This window comes from Panthera leo, chromosome C1, assembly GCF_018350215.1.
Source record: "Panthera leo isolate Ple1 chromosome C1, P.leo_Ple1_pat1.1, whole genome shotgun sequence".
Classification (NCBI taxonomy): domain Eukaryota; kingdom Metazoa; phylum Chordata; class Mammalia; order Carnivora; family Felidae; genus Panthera; species Panthera leo.
The window spans coordinates 50,477,803-50,497,733 of NC_056686.1; the positions used below are offsets into that span (position 1 = coordinate 50,477,803).

The 19,931-nt window shown below is 38.8% G+C and overlaps 1 protein-coding gene across 1 annotated transcript in view; it reads left to right on the forward strand.

The window, feature by feature from the left end:
* The window catches only part of PATJ (PATJ crumbs cell polarity complex component), a 363,753-nt gene that overhangs the window by 284,325 nt on the left and 59,497 nt on the right, over positions 1-19,931 (forward strand). The window contains exons 33-35 of the mRNA XM_042951928.1: positions 3,405-3,479; positions 8,136-8,253; positions 12,375-12,508. Coding sequence (XP_042807862.1) covers positions 3,405-3,479; positions 8,136-8,253; positions 12,375-12,508 — 327 coding nt within the window. The remainder of the gene's footprint in view (positions 1-3,404; positions 3,480-8,135; positions 8,254-12,374; positions 12,509-19,931) is intronic.

The window sequence follows — 19,931 nt, forward strand, 5'->3', positions numbered from 1 at the left end:
ATGGGTTTTTTTTTTTTAACGTTTATTTACTTTTGAGACAGAGAGAGACAGAGCATGAATGGGGGAGGGTCAGAGAGAGGGAGACACAGAATCTGAAACAGGCTCCAGGCTCTGAGCCGTCAGCACAGAGCCCGACGTGGGGCTCGAACTCAAAGACCACGAGATCATGACCTGAGCCAAAGTCTGCCACTTAACTGACTGAGCCACCCAGGCACCCCTCGAAATTTATGTTTAAACACAAAACACAGAAAAAAGTGACTCACCATAGGTCACCGCGGTGGCTGGTGCCATGAATTTTTTTTTTTTTTTTTTTTTTTTTTTTTGCCTGCCCAAGCTCAAAATAAGCTGGCATGACTCGTTCTAACTTCATGTTGAATCTAAAAATGGAATCACCACGTTCAGGCTGCCCCTCAGCAGCTCATGTCAGGCTGCCCCTCAGCAGCTCATGTGCATCGTTGGGAAGGTGAGCAGCACTCTGCCTCTCCCTTGTGTTTTATCCTTGGTGAAGAGCAGAAGCTCTGCGGCATGATGCATCTGGATTAAGTTTTGGTTCAGCACATACTTTAGGCTCTCATGCCCGAGCTAACTCTGAAATGAGGGTGATAATAATACTTATCCCACAGGTTTGTTGTGTACATCGGCATCTGACACATGAATTGTATCTAGCTCAGTGACTGGTACAGTCAGTGCTCAGCAAGTTTGATCTGTCACTGTTGTTATCATCGCCATGCACTGGCCCCATCCCGTGGCCCAGAGGTTTAAGGGCAATCAGTGTAAGAAATGGGACAGGGAGTTGGACCGGATGCTTTTCAGAGCTCTGATTTCCTCATCTCATCCTTCTACATTTTCAGGACAAGAGAAAGGGAAGGAAACCCTCTTCTCAGGCACCTGCTATCTGCCACACATCTTCATACAGATATCATTTAGTTGTTCAAAGTTTCCACGGCTTTTTGTCTGATATCTGTCTCACCAGATCTGTAAATGTCATAAGTGCAAGACTCCTTTGGTCTTTTTCAGTGCTGGCATAGAGTAGATCCTCCTTAAGCATGTGTTGAATTCAACTTTGCTGGCAACCCCAATTGAGGTAGATGTTGTTAGTGTATTTTCACCGTTGCTAAAAATGAAGGTTTCCAAGCATTACTGCTGCTAAGTAGTGGAACCAAGCTGAACCCAGATTTTTCTGGCTGCTGCTCCAGTGCCCTTTCTTATTTACAAGTGCAAATGTGGATGAATTCAACCAATTAGGAGTACCTCTCTGTGATATGCAAATTGGGTTTTTAAGTCCAGCTGGGGAAGTCAGCTCCTTTGTCCCACTGCTAGTTAATCTGCGCTTAAATAAAGGTGGAATTGCAGACCTGAAGTATCATTTTTCAAACAGAGGCTCTTCCGAAGGCCATTTGATCTGCATTGGAAGGAGTAATACCAATGGTTTCCATTTTTAAGGCAGTTTAGAAGTTTTCTTCTAAAAATTCCCATGAGCACCATTTATTGACCTTTATATGTCTTTCTTCTCTCTTTTCAACTGTGATCCTTTAAAGTGGAAGCCACAGGATCACCTTCACTGTGCATCCTTTCTTTCATGGCTGGCTCTGAAATCCAACCAGATGCATTTAAGATTTGAGTTCCTGAACTTTGATTCATTCAGCATGGGCCCTTTTTCAAGCTCACAGTCTATTCTGCCGTATGTTGAAGAAACAAATAAGACAAAAAGTCAACATGCTAATGTATGGGAGACAGACACATAAAAAGATACAACAACTCAATAGTGCAAAAATTGTGGTAAAATAAATTGGTCATGCTATGGAAGGGGCACTGCCCAGAGGCTCAGGGAATTATGGCATGAAGTAACTTTTGAATTCATGTCATATAATCTGTTTAAGAGCAGAATTTGGCAGGGGAGGAATTCTAAAGTCTTTCTCCCATATGGGTGAAATTTAGAGAGAATTTATATCTAAATGAGAAAGAGTTGTCCTAAAAAATAAGTGGACAGATAAAGATAGTCACAATTATCCAGAAGACCTAGGCTGCAGTCTCAGGGTATTATGTGGTGGGGTTAAATTTCTCAGGTTGTAAACCAGTAGGGAATTGATGGGACAGGATGAGATTGTAACCGAATCTAGTAATAATGAATACCTGGGCATGACCTGATCATTATCTCTTGTATTGTTACAGATCTGATGGGGGGAAGCCTATTGAATTAAGGGTATGTCAATATGTTCAAAAAAGAAACTGAGGTGGAAGTGGGGGTAGGAGGTATCAGGTACTATCCCAGCATTCCCCAAAGGAGAAAATGTCCTTTCCATGTAATTACTTTCACCGGCCCTATAGTAAAGTTAGGAATATGAATTTGTCAGAGCTTGATTCCATTTACTGCCATGATTAGCATCTTTATTACATATTTGGTTTTTGCCACCTACCCTGCTAAGTGCTTTTCATGTATTGCTTCGTTTAATCCTTTCAACATCCCTGTAGTGTAACAACCTTTATTTCTTCCCATTTTATAAATGAGGAGACTGAGGCTTGGAGATGTCAGAAAATTTGCTCAGGGTTGCAAAACTCTTAAGTCAAGGAACTAGGCTCACAAACTCCTACCACTTTGCTATATGCCTCTCTTATCATCTCCAGATAGCTTCCCTGCCTACAGTCTGTATGTTATACGTGCCACCTGGGTGTCTTTCAGACATTTACCAGAGGCTAGAGTAAGCCAGCCTTTGCTCCTATCCAAAACAGTCACACTCCATGTTCCCTGCCTTGTCCAAGTCCCAATGCAGGAGTTCATGCCTGACAGTAAACCATCTCATGATAATTTCCCCTATAAATTTACCTATAAAGAAGGATGGGATATGGTGGGAAGCAGACATAAGCGTTCTGGTCAATTTGTCGGTGTCGATAAGTTGCCCTTTAGGTATGCAGTGGTTTCCTATGTGTTTTGGTAGTTTCTTGCTCTCCTAAGTCTGGACTCTGCACTTTTCCATGGGGTTTAGGACTAACTTTGTACCCCCCAGTGTCTTTAGTGAATATATTTTGCCTCTAATTGAATATCTTGGGCAGAAAGATGTTCTAATATCAGAGCTTGAACTATGAAAGAACTAAATATTCAGTGTAAATACAGATGTAGAAATTACTAGTATGGCAAAAGAAGAAAAAACTCACCTGAAGGGACCATCAGGGGATATCTGATGGGTTTAAAGCCTGATAGATCTGAAAGTCCCCAAAAGAAGCATTTGGAAGTGACAAGCCTATGTTTACTTCTGAGAGTTAGTTGAGCTGGATGAAGAGAAATTTTGACTGGTGCTTTGTGGTCATTTTTGTAGTAGAACCAAAGCTCCATGGTGTTTGCTAAAGTTGGAGAGTGCAAGTGAGCCCTAAAATACTGTTAACCACTTGTATCTTTTCCCTTTTAGGAAGACATCTCCCAGATCATTGATCAAGGTGTGGTGGCAGGTCAACAGAAGGCACTGGAATGCCCAACTGACAGTGTACGTAATTTCCACTTTAGGTTTCACTCTACTGGGATGGTGTGCATTATAAGTGGGTTCCAGAAAAAAAGGAGGTGATTACAATGAAATCAAATCCTTTGTGACTTGCCAGGAGGTTATGGTATGTCTTGCAACTTGAAGTCAACCCACAGCCGTATAACTGATTCTGTGTAAGGTGTTTGGAAATATTCTCTGTGCGTCTTCCTGGACCAATACCCTGAACAGGTGTTTAAAAGTGGGCCATTCCTGCAAACACACCTGCACTTAAATTCTGAGAGTGCCATGTCTTAATGTCATAAATAAAAATTTTAGGTGGGAGAATGCATTGTTCTATAAAAACATAAATACAATAATGTTGTATTGCTCCTTGCATTTTAAGTTTCACTTCACTTAAAAAAACAAAACTATACATTTCTGTCAGATTTTTGTACTTTTGTTGCTGTCAAGTGTGTTTTTTTAATCTTGATTCTCATTTCTATATTCTAGTTTATATTTTCATGCTGCTAAAATTTACATTATTACTGTACTATTCTTATGTTTAAGGAACTAGAACTTACAAGAAATGCATAATATTTCAAACATTGCCAAAGGAAACGCCTTTGAAAAGTCTCCAAAATTATATGCTAAAAACCTAAATAAAAATGAGTAGGTGTAGGGGTGCCTGGCTGTCTCAGTCGGTAGAACATGAGACTCTCGATCTCAGGGTTTTGAATTTGAGCCCCATGTTGGATGTAGAGATTACTTAAAAATATAAAATCTTTTTTAAAAATGAGGTGTAGGAAGAACCTTAAAAATAACCACATTCGGTTCAACTGAAAACGTATAAGCAATTTTTAATTTAAGGACACATTTTTTACTTTATGTAATGCATTCGTAAATACTATTAATGTGTTAATACATTATATGCTGCCACTTACCACAAGGCACATATCAGCCATCTCGAAAATGTTATTTTAGAATAACATTTTATTCATCATCTGCCCTTTCTTTTCCCTGTTGGAAAATGAGCACTTAAATATCGAAAGCATTTTCCTTTGGGAAAGCGATTGTAACCCTTTTCCGTGGCTACAGAAGAGAAAGGACCCACAGGTCAGTGAGCGGCACGTGCACCGAGGCTGTGTCAGCTCATTATGACAACTTCCCAACCACTTGAGCTGTTCCAAACCAGCCCTGACGGTTTTCAATCAGGAGCTGGCTGGTCATTTATTATCAAAGGACATAAAAACATTAATAGCTATTATCAGTTGAACTCTTAAACTGTTCCTGGCACAGTGATAGGTTTACTTATATACTTTTCTCTTTGATCTTTACAGCAGGTTTGCAAGGTTTAGAGACAATGCCACCAATTTACAGATGAGGAAGTTAAGTACAAGGAAGTTAAGTGACTTGCCTGTGGCCACACAGCTATCAGTAGTAGCAAACTCAACAATTCCTATCTTGTTTTGAATGGTGATTTTTTTTTCCCCATCATAAAGACCTGATGAACTGTAGATCCTTTTCTCCAGAAAAACACTGATTAACATAATTTTGATACAACACAGGATTTTTATAATTCCCAAAATGCCTTCTGTGGATCTCTTAGAAACCCATTCACCCCACGTTAAGAATCCATGGCTTAACTTTAAGCAATAATTCTTAAAACACAAAATGTGCCAATTTACTTGGTTTAGAAGGGGCGTTCCGGCATCCATAAATTTTAAAAGCTCCCTAGCAATTTTTGTTATAAAGACAGGGTCTGAGAATCACTGGTTTAGTTAAGTTAGATGGCCTATAACATCCATTCCAACTCTCAGGTTTGAATAGAAGACATTCAACAGAAAATCCAATCTTTCTTATCTTTCATTCTTGTTAGTTTGGTTTTGTGCCAATGGATGAGTCACAGGGAGCATACATTCCATCCTTCACCATACCTACCAACAAGAAGTCTGCCTCTAAAAGTATATGTTGGACTTCTCACTTGGTTCCTGTGGACTTTTTCCTTCTTGTTGTTGTTTTTAACGTTTATTTATTTTTGAAACAGAGAGAGACAGAGCATGAGCAGGGGAGGGGCAGAGAGAGAGGGAGACACAGAATCCAAAGCAGGCTCCAGGCTCTGAGCTGTCAGCACAGAGCCCGATGCGGGGCTCGAACTCACAGACCATGAGATCATGACCTGAGCCAAAGCTGGACGCTTAACCTACTGAGCCACCCAGGGGCCCCTATTTCCTTGTTTTTTAATTGAGTTCAATACTATCAATATCTGTTGGAAAGCTGTTATACACAATGAAATGGAATGCTACCTGGAGCTGAGATGTAATGATGCAAACATTCCCTGCTATTATAAAAGTGATAATGTCATGATTGTGGTCTCTTGTACTTTCCTGTTTTAAAAATCACATCATTTTTTCGTTAAAAAGAATTCTTTAGCTTCCATTTTGCTTTGTTATTGATATTCTTTTTAAAGATGATACACAACAAAAGTGGAATTTAAGTACTGTATGAGTTTAGATTAGGCTCAATCTCTACAGGAAGTATCTCTTCTATATAAAGTATGGGTATGGTCAGTCTAAGAATGATTATCATTCTTATTTGATTACCATCCTCAAAAAATGCATCCATTTTTTGGTCCAAGATGGCTTCTCCAGTTATTATCACCCCATCTGTATGCCAGTTAGGGAGAAGAGGAAGGCAGGATTCTAATCCTTAAGAGAATGACCTGAAAATTGTACAGGTCGTATCTGTTTACATCCTACTGGATAAGAGTCTGCAGATGTATCTGGCTGCAAGGAGGCTAGAAAATGTGGTCCTTAGAGTAATTGATATTTAGGTGGCTCCATTGTTCAGTTTTCTGATAATAAACCTGTATTTGTCATTTTTCCACTGCCCTCGTTTTTGAAATCACTAAAAATATGTCTTTGAATAAATCTTTTTAAGAAAGTATATGGTCATTATTAAATGTTGGTGATAGAAAAACTGCAGAAAAGAACGTTCATAGACTCATTGCCAAGCGGCTGTTTGATAAACATTTTAAACTTGTTGCATTCTGGGGTGCTTGGTGGCTCAGATAGTACAGCATGCAATTCTTTTTTTTTTTTTTTTTTGTGAGAGAAAGAGTGTGTGCATGCATGCAGAGAGGGAGTGAGAGAATTCCAAGCAGGCTCTGCACTGTCAGTGTGGAGCCCAAGGCAGGGCTTGATGCAGGGCTTGATCCCATGAACTGTGAGAACACAACCAGAGCCAAAATCAAGAATTGGAGGTTCAACCAGCTGAGCTACCCACGCACCCCTAGCATGCCACTCTTGATCTCAGAGTTGTAAGTTCGAGCCCATAATGGGGATAGAGATTACTTAAAAATAAAATCTTCTAAAAATAAAAATACAATAATTTGTAGCATTGTTTAGCTACTGACTTTTAATCCAACCTCTTCCTCTCATTAGTTTGTGATTTCAGATAATGACAATGACTTCTGTATCTGGAAAAGAGAGTAATAGTGTCTAACCCTCCAGGTTCTTCTTATAAATGAATGAATTCATAGATGTAAAAGTGTTTTTGAAAACTAGAAAGTACAATGCAGATGCACAATGGGTGGTATTGTTTTAGTTTTTATATACTGTACAGCACCTTGTATTGAGGCACAGCCTTCCACTGACAGAATCTTGAGGTATCATTATTCTGGAGCAGTTACCTTGATCCTATTTCTAGACTCCAGGGACAGCCTGGTGCTTCACTGCCTCCACCAGAATCTTCCAGCTGGGGATGGGTTCCCTGGCTAACTACAGATCAAGAAGGCAGGTCAGGTCACTACCTATATTTCTTAACTGCCTGTGAAGCAAGCATGGAATCCTTTTGGTTTTTCTTGGTTTTCTAATACTAATATTCATTGGAGGTCTTATCAACCCAAATCCAGAATGACAAGTTAATTTTCCGAAGCTCACGTAGCAAAGGTCTCCGTACCTTCACTGAATTACAAATTCATTTTCGACTGTGAATTTCCATGTCTTCAATTTTGCTCTTGTATATCCATTCATTGACTCATTCATTCATTCATCAAACATTTATTGAGGCTCTACTATGTTCCAGGCACTGGGAGTCAATGGTGAATAAGGTACAGGTCTTTGAGATGAATTAAAATGTAATTGGTGTACCTGGCACTTAGTAAGCTTTCAGTGGATGCTTATTTCCTCTTCCTGACCCTCATGTTGCTCAGTTAAGCTGCCTAATGCATTTGACTATTGTGGATGTGTCCAGAAGAGATGGACAGTGTTGTATGCTCAGAACATCTGCAGCATAGATTGCTTTTCACCGGGCACAGCATAGGTATGTGCACTTCGCATTGATTTCATCAGTAAGTAGAAATTGTAAAAATTTTTGTTCTGCTTACCAGCCCCAGCATCATATACAGACCACAACGATAAGTATTGTCAGCTTTTATCCTTCTTCCCTTCCTTGATCCATCCTTCACTGAAGCATTTTAGATGTAAGATTAAAATAGGGAGGCATGGGGGATGGGACACAAATCATCCTAACTCCCTCCTGCTACCTCTCCCACTCTAAATTCTCAGAAGACATTATTGGAGTGCTGCCATTGTTTTGGTAACAACACACCAGTTTTAAAGTCTTGTGCTTTTGTTATCTTTCTCCTCTTTGACATGCATCTAATTTTCCTTTCTTTTGTAGGCTGTCAGCCAAATGAAACAGCAAAAATATTCGACGAAAGTTTCCTTCAGTTCACAAGAGATACCTTTAGCACCAGCTCCGTCATACCATTCAACAGATGCAGACTTCCCAGGCTATGGTATGATTCTTTCTCTGAGCAAAATTGAATTGACTCATCAGACATGAGAAAAGGGAAGGGATTGTGATGTCCTGAAAAGAGCACTGGACCAGGAGTCAGGAAGCCTGGCTTTGCACCCCTCCTATACTTTCTTAGCTTTGGGACTTGGACAGGTCACCATTTTCCTCATCTCTGTTTTTGGGATTGCCTAGTGCTTATTGAATATAAAAGTACTAGAACAAAAAAGGCCCTCAGTAAATACTGTTTGAATATGAGGCTTACAAATAAATTATTCTGTACTCTCTCCAAAAGAGTGTGTTTAGTTCATGAGTAATACCTCTTAAAAATCATATTCAGTCAAATTGTTAGCCTTGCATATGTTGATATAAGTTATTTGAAGACTGTTAATTTTCAGTGCTTAAAGACAAGAGTATTCATTTTCTATCTTTGAATTCCTGGCATGAATTATGCTGACTGGCAGTTGAAAATAGAATTTCAAAATGAATAATGAGTATTTCTACTCTGTTTTTATATTATATAAGTCAGTTTTTAAAAAGCCTATTTAAAACATTATGCTTACCAGTGGCAAAACACAACCCTGAATGAATTTAGCAAGCCTGACACCTTTATGGTATTAGTCTTTTACATGTTTTTCATAAACATTAACTCAATAAAAAATTTAGCAAGCCAGTATTATTCTGAAGTACTGGATTTTTACTAAAATTCTTGATGAATGTGGTCAGCAAACTATGACCCGTGGGTCAAATTTGGCCCACCATCTGTTTTTGCATGGTCTCCAAAAATGGTTTTCATATTTTTAAAAGGTTGGAAAAGTCAAAAGACTATTTCATGAAAATCATCTGAAACCCAGACTTCAGTGTCCATAAATAAAATTTAAAATACTATGCTCATTTGTTTATCTGTTGTCTAAGGCTGCTTTCACACATTAAGGATAGAATTGAGTAGTTGCCACAGAGAATGCATGGCCTGTAAAGCTCAAAATACTTACTATGTGGCCTTTTACTGAGAAAGTAACAATAATTTACCAATTGAGTTTTTATTTTATTTTTTATTTTTTAAAATTTACATCCAAATTAGTTAGCATATAGTGAAACAATGATTTCAGGAGTATATTCCTTAGTGTCCCTTACCCATTTAGCCCATCCCCCTTCCCACAACCCCTCCCGTTACCCTCAGTTTGTTCTCCATATTTATGAGTCTCTTCTCTTTTGCCCCCCTCCCTATCTTTATATTATTTTTGTTTCCCTTCTCTTATGTTCATCTGTTTTGTCTCTTAAAGTCCTCATATGAGTGAAGTCATATGATTTTTGTCTTTCTCTGACTGACTAATTTCACTTAGCATAATACCCTCCAGTTCCATCCACGTAGTTGCAAATGGCAAGATTTCATTCTTTTTGATTGCCGAGTAATACTCCATTGTACATATATACCACATCTTCTTTATCCATTCATCCATTGATGGACATTTGGGCTCTTTCCATACTTTGGCTATTGTTGAAGTGCTGCTATAAGCATGGGGGTGCATGTGCCCCTTCGAAACAGCACACCTGTATCCCGTGGATAAATGCCTAGTAGTGCAATTGCTGGCTCGTAGGGTAGTTCTATTTTTAGTTTTTTGAGGAACCTTCATACTGTTTTCCAGAGTGGCTACACCAGCTTGCATTCCCAACCAACTGAGTTTTGATATGATGTATCACATATTTATATCTCAATAACAGAAATTAATCATCCTATAATTTAATCTGTGGAGATTCTACTCGTTCAGTCATTTCCTTACCAAACATTTATTGGGGGCCTGGTATGTCAGGCTTTGGGCTGGATTGTATGGGAGAAATACATACCAAGACTGACTCAGGACCAGCTAGAATGAGGCAAAAATGGAGGAAAAGAAATGCCATCGCCAGCATCTCTGACTATGTATTCTCTCTCTTCTCATCCAAGAGGCTAAACTAGTTATTTACATAAGGACAAGAAACTTTGTAAAGCATTCATGAAATTATGCCACTATATTGTACATGGTTTTTATTGTAAATGAATGGAAAATGCAGTGTGAATTACATATGCTGCAAAAAGATCTGGAGTGAAATTAGGTTTATAATTTAATATTCTTCTAATAAGGCATTTGTTATTGAGGCTGCGTCACTAAATTTCTCACTCTTAACCAAGAGACCATTAGATTAACAAATTCCATGTGGTCAGAAAGAGTGACTATATGAATGCTACATTATGCCAGCTGCTGGACTGGGCACCTTACACACATTGTTCATTTAATTCCTATTAGAAAGTGGCTCGTTACATGCATCTTTTCAGATGAGGAATGAGCCTCGGTTTCACCCACCTTTTAATTTCCTTCCTGGGAACTTAAATCCGTGTCGCCACCACTCCAAAACCTGCTTTATTATTATTATTGCTTACAGCAGAACCCTCCACAGACTTACCTACAGCCTGTTCTCTTTTGTTTAATATCAGAGATTGGCAAACTTTTTCTGTAAGGAGCCAGATAGTAAATATTTAAGGCTTGTGGACCATATGGACTCTGTTGCAGCTACTCAACTCTGTTGTCATAGGGTGATAACAGCCATAGACTGCAAGTAAATGAACAGGGCTATGTTCCAATATAACTTCATTTATGGACATTGAAATTTGAATTTCATGTAATTTTGACATGTCTTCAAAAAAATTTTTTTTTTCATTTTTTTTTCAACCTTTTGAAAATGTAAAAATCATTCTTACCCCGCAGACCCTTGCTTGTACAGATGTTTAATGAGCTTTCTGGATCCCAAGTTGGTCCCTGTGCATTAGCTGCAGCTGACCAGCAGGTGGGGCTCTTTATTATCAGCCCTTAACTAAATTCTACCACGTTGTAAGAATCAGTACTTGTGATGATTAAGCTTAGTTGTCAGAAAAGATGACATTCTCTGGAGGCTGTTATTTGTATAAGAATCTCTTGAAATTAACCTTTTGAATATTTTGATTTTTCAATTAGTTCGGATCAGTCATCTGGAAAATGCACATATGTAGAAGTTATGCCAGAGAAAGGGGTTGTATTAAACATCTTTTCCTAGCCAGTAAATATTTTTTTTTCTTTTAGTTTTTAGAGAAACTCAATCTAAAAGCAATGATTTAAAAAAGTAAATGTTGGGGCGCCTGGCTGGCTCAGTTGGTAGAGCATGAGACTCTTGATCTCAGGGTTGTGAGTTCTACCCCACATTGGAAATAGATGTTACATTAAAAAGTTAAAAATGAAATCTTTAAAGAAAATTAAAAGTAGATCTTTATAAAATAGAAATAACTCTTGTAACAAGTTTTTCAGTCATGGACCCAGTAATTAGTTCTTTTTTTTTTTTTTTTTAAGTTTATTTATTTTTGAGAGAGAGACAGAGACACAGAGAGAGACAGAGCCTGAGCAGGGGAGGGGCAGAGAGAGAGGGAGACACAGAATCTGAAACAGGCTCCAGGCTCCAAGCTGTCAGCACAGAGCCCGACAGGGGGGCTTGAACTCACAAATTGTGGGATCATGACCTGAGCCGAAGTTGGGCACCTAACTGAGCCACCCAGACGCCCCATCCCAGTAATTAATTCTTAAATGTGTTTGTGACACATTATTATTATTTTTTTTTTACTATGTATGTATTTGGGGATCATTGTTCAGTAATTATTATTTTCAGCTAAATCATATTTTATTGATTAAATCCTTTATACATCTTAATTGGTGTGCTATGCTTTAATTGAAAGTAAGCATGAACTCTTAGTGTCTTAGAACTGTAACTCAGAATCTTCTATCATTCTAGTCTTTATTTTCATTATAACGTATGCCTATATGTACTTAATCATTTCATCATTTTTCCATACCAGTTTTCATGGTGTATATTAAGATTTTAAAAACTTCAAGTATAGTTAAAATAAATGATTGAGTAGGGGGTGGTTGTTGTTTTAATCTCAGAAGCGTCAGGTTTCATCCCTTCCTGAATGGGCGTTAAGGACCCAGCGTTTCCTTCATGGTGCTTAGCAGGAAAATAGCGAAATGACGAACACATGCAAACCCCGCGCTCCCCAAGTAACGAGTGTGCACGCCGGACTACATCTCCTACTAGCCGGTCATTCTGTGTTCAATCCTCCAGGTGGTTTCCAGCCTCCTCTGTCAGTGGACCCTGCCACGTGTCCCATTGTTCCTGGCCAGGAAATGATTATAGAAATATCCAAGGGACGTTCAGGTCTTGGTCTCAGCATTGTGGGAGGAAAAGACACACCTTTGGTAAGTTCCTAGAAGTAAAGTGTATCTATACCGTTACAGAGTTAGTTGTGGAACCTTATTATGGCCTTTATCACTTCTATGGAAGACTTGGCTTTTTCATGGAATGAGAAGAAGCATAATTATAAATAGATATGCATGCATATTCTGGCCAGCCTTAAGTTTTTCTCAGTGTTTAATTTTCATCAGGATTTTCTCTGTCTAGGACATGGAGTATTTTTTTTTTTTTTTTAAGTTTTATTTATTTTTGAGAGAGCACAAGCAGGGGAGAGGCAGAGAGAGGGAATCACAGAATCGGAAGCAGGCTCCAGGCTCTGAGCTGTCAGCACAGGGCCCAGTGCCGGGCTTGAACCCATGAACAGTGAGATCATGACCTGAGCAGAAGTCGGGCGTTTAACCAACTGAACCACCCAGGTGCCCCTGGAGCATTTTTTTATAAATGCTTACTAGACCAACAGCATTATAGCAGCATTTAGACATATTATAACAAGATTATAACTGGGAACACCTGGAGTTAACTAGCTCAGCAGCCAGTTTTAGCTCTCTGCCTTTTCATGGAGTAAGATTTAAATACAGTTTAAAAATACAGCTTGGCGGGGGGGGGCATCTGGGTGGTTTCTTCGGCCCAGATCTTGTGTTTTGTGGGTTTGAGCCCTGCATTGGGCTCTGTGCTGACAGCTCAGGGCCTGGAGCCTGCTTCAGATTCTGTGTTTCCCTCTCTCCCTCTCTCCCTCTCCCTCTCTGCCCCTCCCCTGCTCGCATCTGTCTTTTTCTCAAAAATAAATAGACACTAAAAAAAAAAAAAAATACAGCCTGGGGCCACCTGGGTTGCTCAGTCTTAGGTTAAGCTTAAGCGTCTGACTCTGGATTTCAGCTCAGGTCATGATCTCAGGGTTTGTGGCTTTGAGCCCTGCGTTGGGGTCTGCACTGACATCCCAGAGTCTGCTTGGGATTCTCTCTCTCTTCCCCTCTTTCTGCCCCTCCCCTCCCCAAACTAAATAAATAAAACTTAAAAAAAAAAAAAAAAACCCTAAAAATATAGCCTGAAAGTGCAACGTGGATGGAACTGGAAGGTATTCTGCTAAGTGAAATAAGTCAGTCAGAGAAAGACAGATACCATATGTTTTCACTCATACGTGGATCTTGGGAAACTTAACAGAAGACCATGGGGGAGGGAAAGGAGGAAAAGAAAAAGTTATAGAGAGGGAGGGAGGCAAACCATAAGAGACTCTTGGATACTGAGAACAAACTGAGGGTTATGGGGGGTGGGGGAGAGGGGAAAGTGGGTGATGGGCACTGAGGAGGGCACTTGTTGGGATGAGCCCTGGGTGTTATATGGAAACCAATTTGTCAATAAATTATATTTTAAAAATAATAATAAATAAATAAAAACCAGACTTGAAAGTAATGATGATAATAATAATACATAAACAAGAGAACATTTATATCACTTCAAATAAATAAATAAATAAATAAATAAATAAATAAAAATATAGCCTGGACCAAACCACTTGAATGGAAACTTATAAAGAAAAGGTTGCCCCTTTCCTCAATGACAAAAGCTGAACAGACAGCATTCCAAGCCATATAATTAGAAATGTAGGAAAGTTCTGGGGTCTTAATATGCTAAAGACATTGGAGTAGTATGCAGAAACTACTGGTCAACCTTGAAGATTGGCTTTTTCTCCCTTCCAGGGCCTGTTTCCTCATTTATCCAAAGAGATATTCGTAAATATTAAATAAGCCGAATTTGTATAAATCTGTATTTAAAACGAACGAGGGAAATCATATTTTAAGGAAATTTTGTAGTGAACTCTTTCATGAAGAAGTAACCCTCTGATTTGAGTTTTGTAGATATAAGTCTATACTGCTTAAAATAAGGCAGAACTAGATTTTCCATAGGAAATCAGAAGACTTACTTTAAATCAGCATGTTTTGCCTAGCTAAATGAGTTTGTTAACTGATTTTTTCTTTTGTTTTTGTTTTTGTTTTTGCTTTGTGTGGGTTGGTTAGAAAACCTGAGTAAGATGTGCCCATGCTGCACTTAGGACTTTACTATTGCGTATATTTGTGCTGTTGGCTGCTAGTTTGGAGGCTTCCAGTGCTCCTTTTCACCTGCTGCTTCTTGGATGTGAGGCTATTTGCTAAATACTACATTCTGCTTCTCTTTGCCACCACAAGGCAGCCAAAAAAAAAAAAAAAAAAATCTTTAACAGCATTCTAAAGTTCATAATATATAGTTCTGCCTTTTGAGACTATAAATCCCATTGTCCTTGGAAGGATAAGCACCACTTTAAAAATGAGAAATGGGGTGCAGCTTTTATTTTTCAACCTCAGGTACCTCATCCAAAGCTGTAAGTTAGACTCACTAGTTAATATATAGCCATGTCTGTTTTTGGTGAAGCTGAACAGCTGGGGGGTGGAAGGTGCTTTAACAAATAAAACCACTGTTTACCACAATGAAGATCTTTTGTTTCCTTCTAAATTTTGACATGGAATACATAGCCTAATTAACATGCCAGGTCATATTATCCAGTCAGGTCATGGGATTGCATCCAGCCAGCAGGAAGTTACAAATAAAGATGAGAGCGTATGAAAGGGAATTGCGGACAGTTTGACCCACTGTCAAAAGTACCTTTGCACTTGCCTTTGCACATGTGATTATGTGATGCCTCCTTGAGCTCTGATGCAGGGAAAGAGCATGTTTTGCGTGCTGGTGACCCTTCTTAAGCATTTGCTCCAACCATCTCAGTTAGGGTTTCTGTGCTCTCTCTGTTGTGTGTCCAACAGATACTTTTACTATCTTTGGAGGAATGAAGCCTCTGGGACTTGGTCTTGACAACACACCAGTCCTATCTGCTGTCAATAATTGCTTCAGAACCAAGACAGATGGTTTCTGAGATCAGAGAGGGAGATCTCACTTGACACCCCAATGTGTTTGCAACCCGTCCTCTAACATAGGCCTTTTAAAACACCAAGACAATGGTGAGGGTGAGCCTCTTGGGAAGGTTTATGAGCACACCTGCACCCACTCCTCAATGACAAACTTCTGCCTCTGTTGTTTCAATCTTATGACGTGCTCCCAGGTCTGCTTTTGGTGAATGTGGCTCTTGTATGATAGCCTGCATATGTTTGCTTGAAGGCTGCCCTCTTCTTAATGCCGAGGACATGAAGTTGAATGACATAACCCTGCCCTTACACATTTGTTCAAGTTGATCCTACTACCATCAGTGTTTATGGTCTAATATAAGGGACCAACCAGTGAAAAATCTTAATAAGGACCATTAAAATAGCTACTTTCTCTGGAAAGCATAAAAAAGTAGAACTGTAGTGCACATTGTCTAGATATACTTAATATGGATTCGTTTTTATATGTTTCTTATACGCCAGTATCTTAGTCTATTCAGGCTACTGTAATAAAATGCCACTGACTGATGGCTTATAAACAACAGAAATTTATTTTTCATAGTACTGGAGGCTGGAGGCCCAAGATCACAGAGTCAGACGAGGGCCCTCTTCTGGGTTGTAGACTTCTCGTATCCTCACATTGTGAAAGGAGCCTCTGGGGGAGCCTCTTTTAGAAGGACACTAATTTCATCCATGAAGACTCTGCTCTTGTGACCTTATCAGCTCCAAAACGGCCCACCTCCTAATGCCATCACACTGGTCATTAGGGTTTCTACATATGAGTTTAGAGGGGCACACAACAAGGAGATCAGATAAGGTATAAAGTAGTATATTTACTTATATTTTTTATCTCCTTCCATCCATCCGTCCACCCATGCTTTCATCCTATGTCTTCCCCCACTGCCACCACTTATTTTGGTCTTGGAGTACTAGTTTTCATGAAATCTTGCAACTCAGAAGACACAGCATATTCTGCCAAATGAAAGACTGAGGTATGATGCTTGCCACATATGTTTTAAGCATCTCCCTGAATCTTTCAGTTCCCCCTTCTCTGAAATGTTTGCTTGCTGATGAGAAGTTTTACCTCTAGTGTCCCCAGAGGAAGTAAAATATAGTTTTCCAATGTCATTTTATTGGTGGTTATTCTATTATATCAGCCTTGGGAATTCTAGAGAAGAGAAAGAAGAACTTAAGAAACAAGTGTTTCATCTCAGAATATTGGTCAAGTTGAACCATTCTTGGGATTAAACAAATGAAGTGGAGAAAAAATGAGGAAAGCTTCCCCAGGAGCCCTCACTCTGTGCATTTTCCTTTCTCTGGCTACCATTGCCAACGGTCCCACACTGTAGACAATGTGTTATATCAAATCTAATAGTCTGAGAAATGATGCTGATTCTATGGCACCAGAATCCCAGATCTTTTCACTGCAGGGTCTTGGACAAGTGACTTAAACCGTTATAGATTAAATCTGCTTCTCCATTTGTGTGAAAGTGGTGACAACAAAATCTACCTCTTATGGTTGATATGTGGATTAAGATAAAGAATATAAGGCACTTTTCCCAGTACCTGTCTATACTGAGTTCAGTTATTAGTGATTATTATTAAACATTCCTATTAAAGTATATCCTTAGTTCCCTTCATCTGTATGTCTTTGATATATTAGCTGCACACTGAGAAACATGACTTTGTTTCTGCATACTTAGATATTTATTTTTCAGCACCAAACTCTTAAAAAGTGGTTTGGCACTGTTCTTAATATGTAATTAATGTGTATCCTCTTATTTAATTCTCCCAACAACCCTATAGAAGTAGTGGTATTATCCCCATTTTACAGATGAGGAAACGGAGACTCAGATTAGTTAGGTAACTTCTCCAAGAACATAATGCAGCAGGATTCTCACACAGAGAATCATGACCCCAAGGCTTTTCTTTCCAGGAAACAGCTTTATTCCTGCCGGCACTGCTCAGTTGGGCTTGTACCTGAAGAACTGAGCCCTGAACACCACGTGGAGTAGTTTTTTATGTATTTTCTACTTCTTTGTCTCCCATATATGGTAACGCACACAAACATGTAGTCTGATTAAGTGGTTTCATGTTACAAGTTCATGAGGGATGTTGCATGTACGCGCATAGCCAGGTTACCTTGAGGTTTTTTTGTTTTTGTTTTTGTTTTTGTTTTTTTCCTTAGGGAGGGGACCCTACCACAATAATGCTAGCAGTTGGTCCAGTTGGAGTTTCATCAAGCTATCTGACTGCAAAGCCACACCACTGGGCTCCTTTTCTAGTGCTACCTCTATGTGTCAGCGATTTTCACCTGTAAAAGGGAGTTGTTCATCTCACCCACCAGACCCTGAGTATCTTGAGAACAGACCTGTTTTATTGTATTTTGTACCTTTGGTACCACCATATAGAGCCTTGCACACTTAAAAATATGACTGTCTAGCCTCTGAGCCACTCCGAACTCCAGCCATGCTGGCCTCCTTCAGTTCCATTCAAGGCATTTGCACCTGCTGTTAGATCTGTCTGGAGTGCTTCTCTGATCAGTTTTAGCTGTAGCTAGAGTATCCTGTTCATTTCTGGGTGTGATTATATCACAGTTGACAAGGACATTATTGAAACCACATCACTGTGAGGAAGAATTGAATCAAATGGAAAAGGGAAGTTCAGAAGGGACAGTGACATGCAAACACGTAAGGTTATCTTTGTGTGGATGAAGGGTAGGAACAGTTCAAGTGCTTCCAAGCGGCTCAGTGAAAAACAGATTTCACATTTTCATAAGGAAGAACTTTCTAGACCTCAGCTGGCCAAAGTTGGAGTGAACTACGTAGTGAGTGCCAAATCTCGAGAAATATTTTGACAAATGCAGGCAGCCACTTTGCGAGGACATTAGTGTTATTTGGCTTTCTCTTTTAATCAGACAGGAACGTGTTACATTGAGAAGTCTCTTTCTCAAGGGTATGGTAGGATAAGGAAATTCATTCTCTCTTTTCATTCCCATCTCACAGGTTTCTTAAAACTTCAGTCTTAAGTTTTTTTAACTAGAGAATAAGGCTTAATTACTGTTGAGTTTTGGTTTATGGAAACTAGTCATTATTACCACTTTTAGAAAGGTTAAGTTTATGAACATAAGCCCTAGTTGCTATACTTGTATGTTCCTCTGCGTCTGGAGATAAGCTTGTCTCCTTACAAGAGGAAAACAATTAGCCTCGGGCATTTGGTTCCTCTTGATATTCCTGGTACCATCCCGTTGTAAATGAGGTCAGCGGATGCCCAGGATAGATTGTAAAATTGAGATGCTCTATTAATATTTAAAAGGCCTGGGAATATCAGATTCAAAATCTTATTTCTCTCTAAGTTTCAAATGTGTATTTTTTTCACCACCTGATTCAGTACCAATTTAAGTCAGTCTTATTAAATAGAAGTTCCATAGATAGAAGAGGTACATTAGCAAGAAGCATCAAGGTAGAAGGACTGTCACATTTGGATACTGTGTGGTAAAGTCATCCATCTAGAAATTGAAGCGAAAAATATTTTTTAGCTCTCACCATATGTCTGGCTCTGCAGTGACCTCATTTAACCCTGATTCACCATATTGCCTGCTATTGTTTAGCTGTTACTGCTTTTGACCATTTAAACTTAGGACTGTAGCAATTTAAACCACTATATATTTTTTTTAAGTAAGCAGAATAGAAAACTATTTTACATTTGATTAAGTGTTTTATTTTGCTATTCCCCTTCGAATGAACTTTGCACAGCCTGTTTCACGAGGAGTGTGGTTTGCTTTGGCGTGTAATCACCCAAAGCCAGGCTCCTTTTATCATTATTGCTTAAGTCATATATTTTTACACAAAACATCTTATTACCTTAGTTTTATTTTAAAATCAAAGCAGAGTTTGCAGAAAGTCTATGAATCACACTGAAAGAATGTTAACGAATACTACCTCTGAATTTCCAGATTTGGGCATTTCTGATCTTAAAGAATATGACTGTAAGCAAAAATATTATGCAAGCTGAGTAAAGTTTAGGTAAATAAGGACCAGATGGAACTATAGGGACTTATAAAATATAATGCAAATATTATCCCATTTCCTTAAAATAAATCTATAGTTCAGTATGAAAAATTATATTCATATTGATGAATATCAACCTTTTGCAAAATCATTCTTGGCAAGGGAATTCCATTTCAAGTAAATATAAAACAGTTTCTTTTCTGAGTTTGAGAAGGGAAAGCTTTGCAGTCTTAAAATGTGAAACTTTTTATATATTCATTGCAATTCTTATATTAGCTGTTTTATTGCTGTGATTTTCATTCCACATTTTAGTTACCTATAGTGTGGAAGAGTTTGCAATCCCTGAGCTTGACTTTTAGCTTAAATAGTCCATTCCTTTAACACACACACACACACACACACACACACACACACACACACAGATTGGTGTTACTGCTTCCTGTATAACTGATCACTTAATCCATACTTTTAGTCAAAAGAGCCACTGGTATTGCTGATTTAATGCTTAT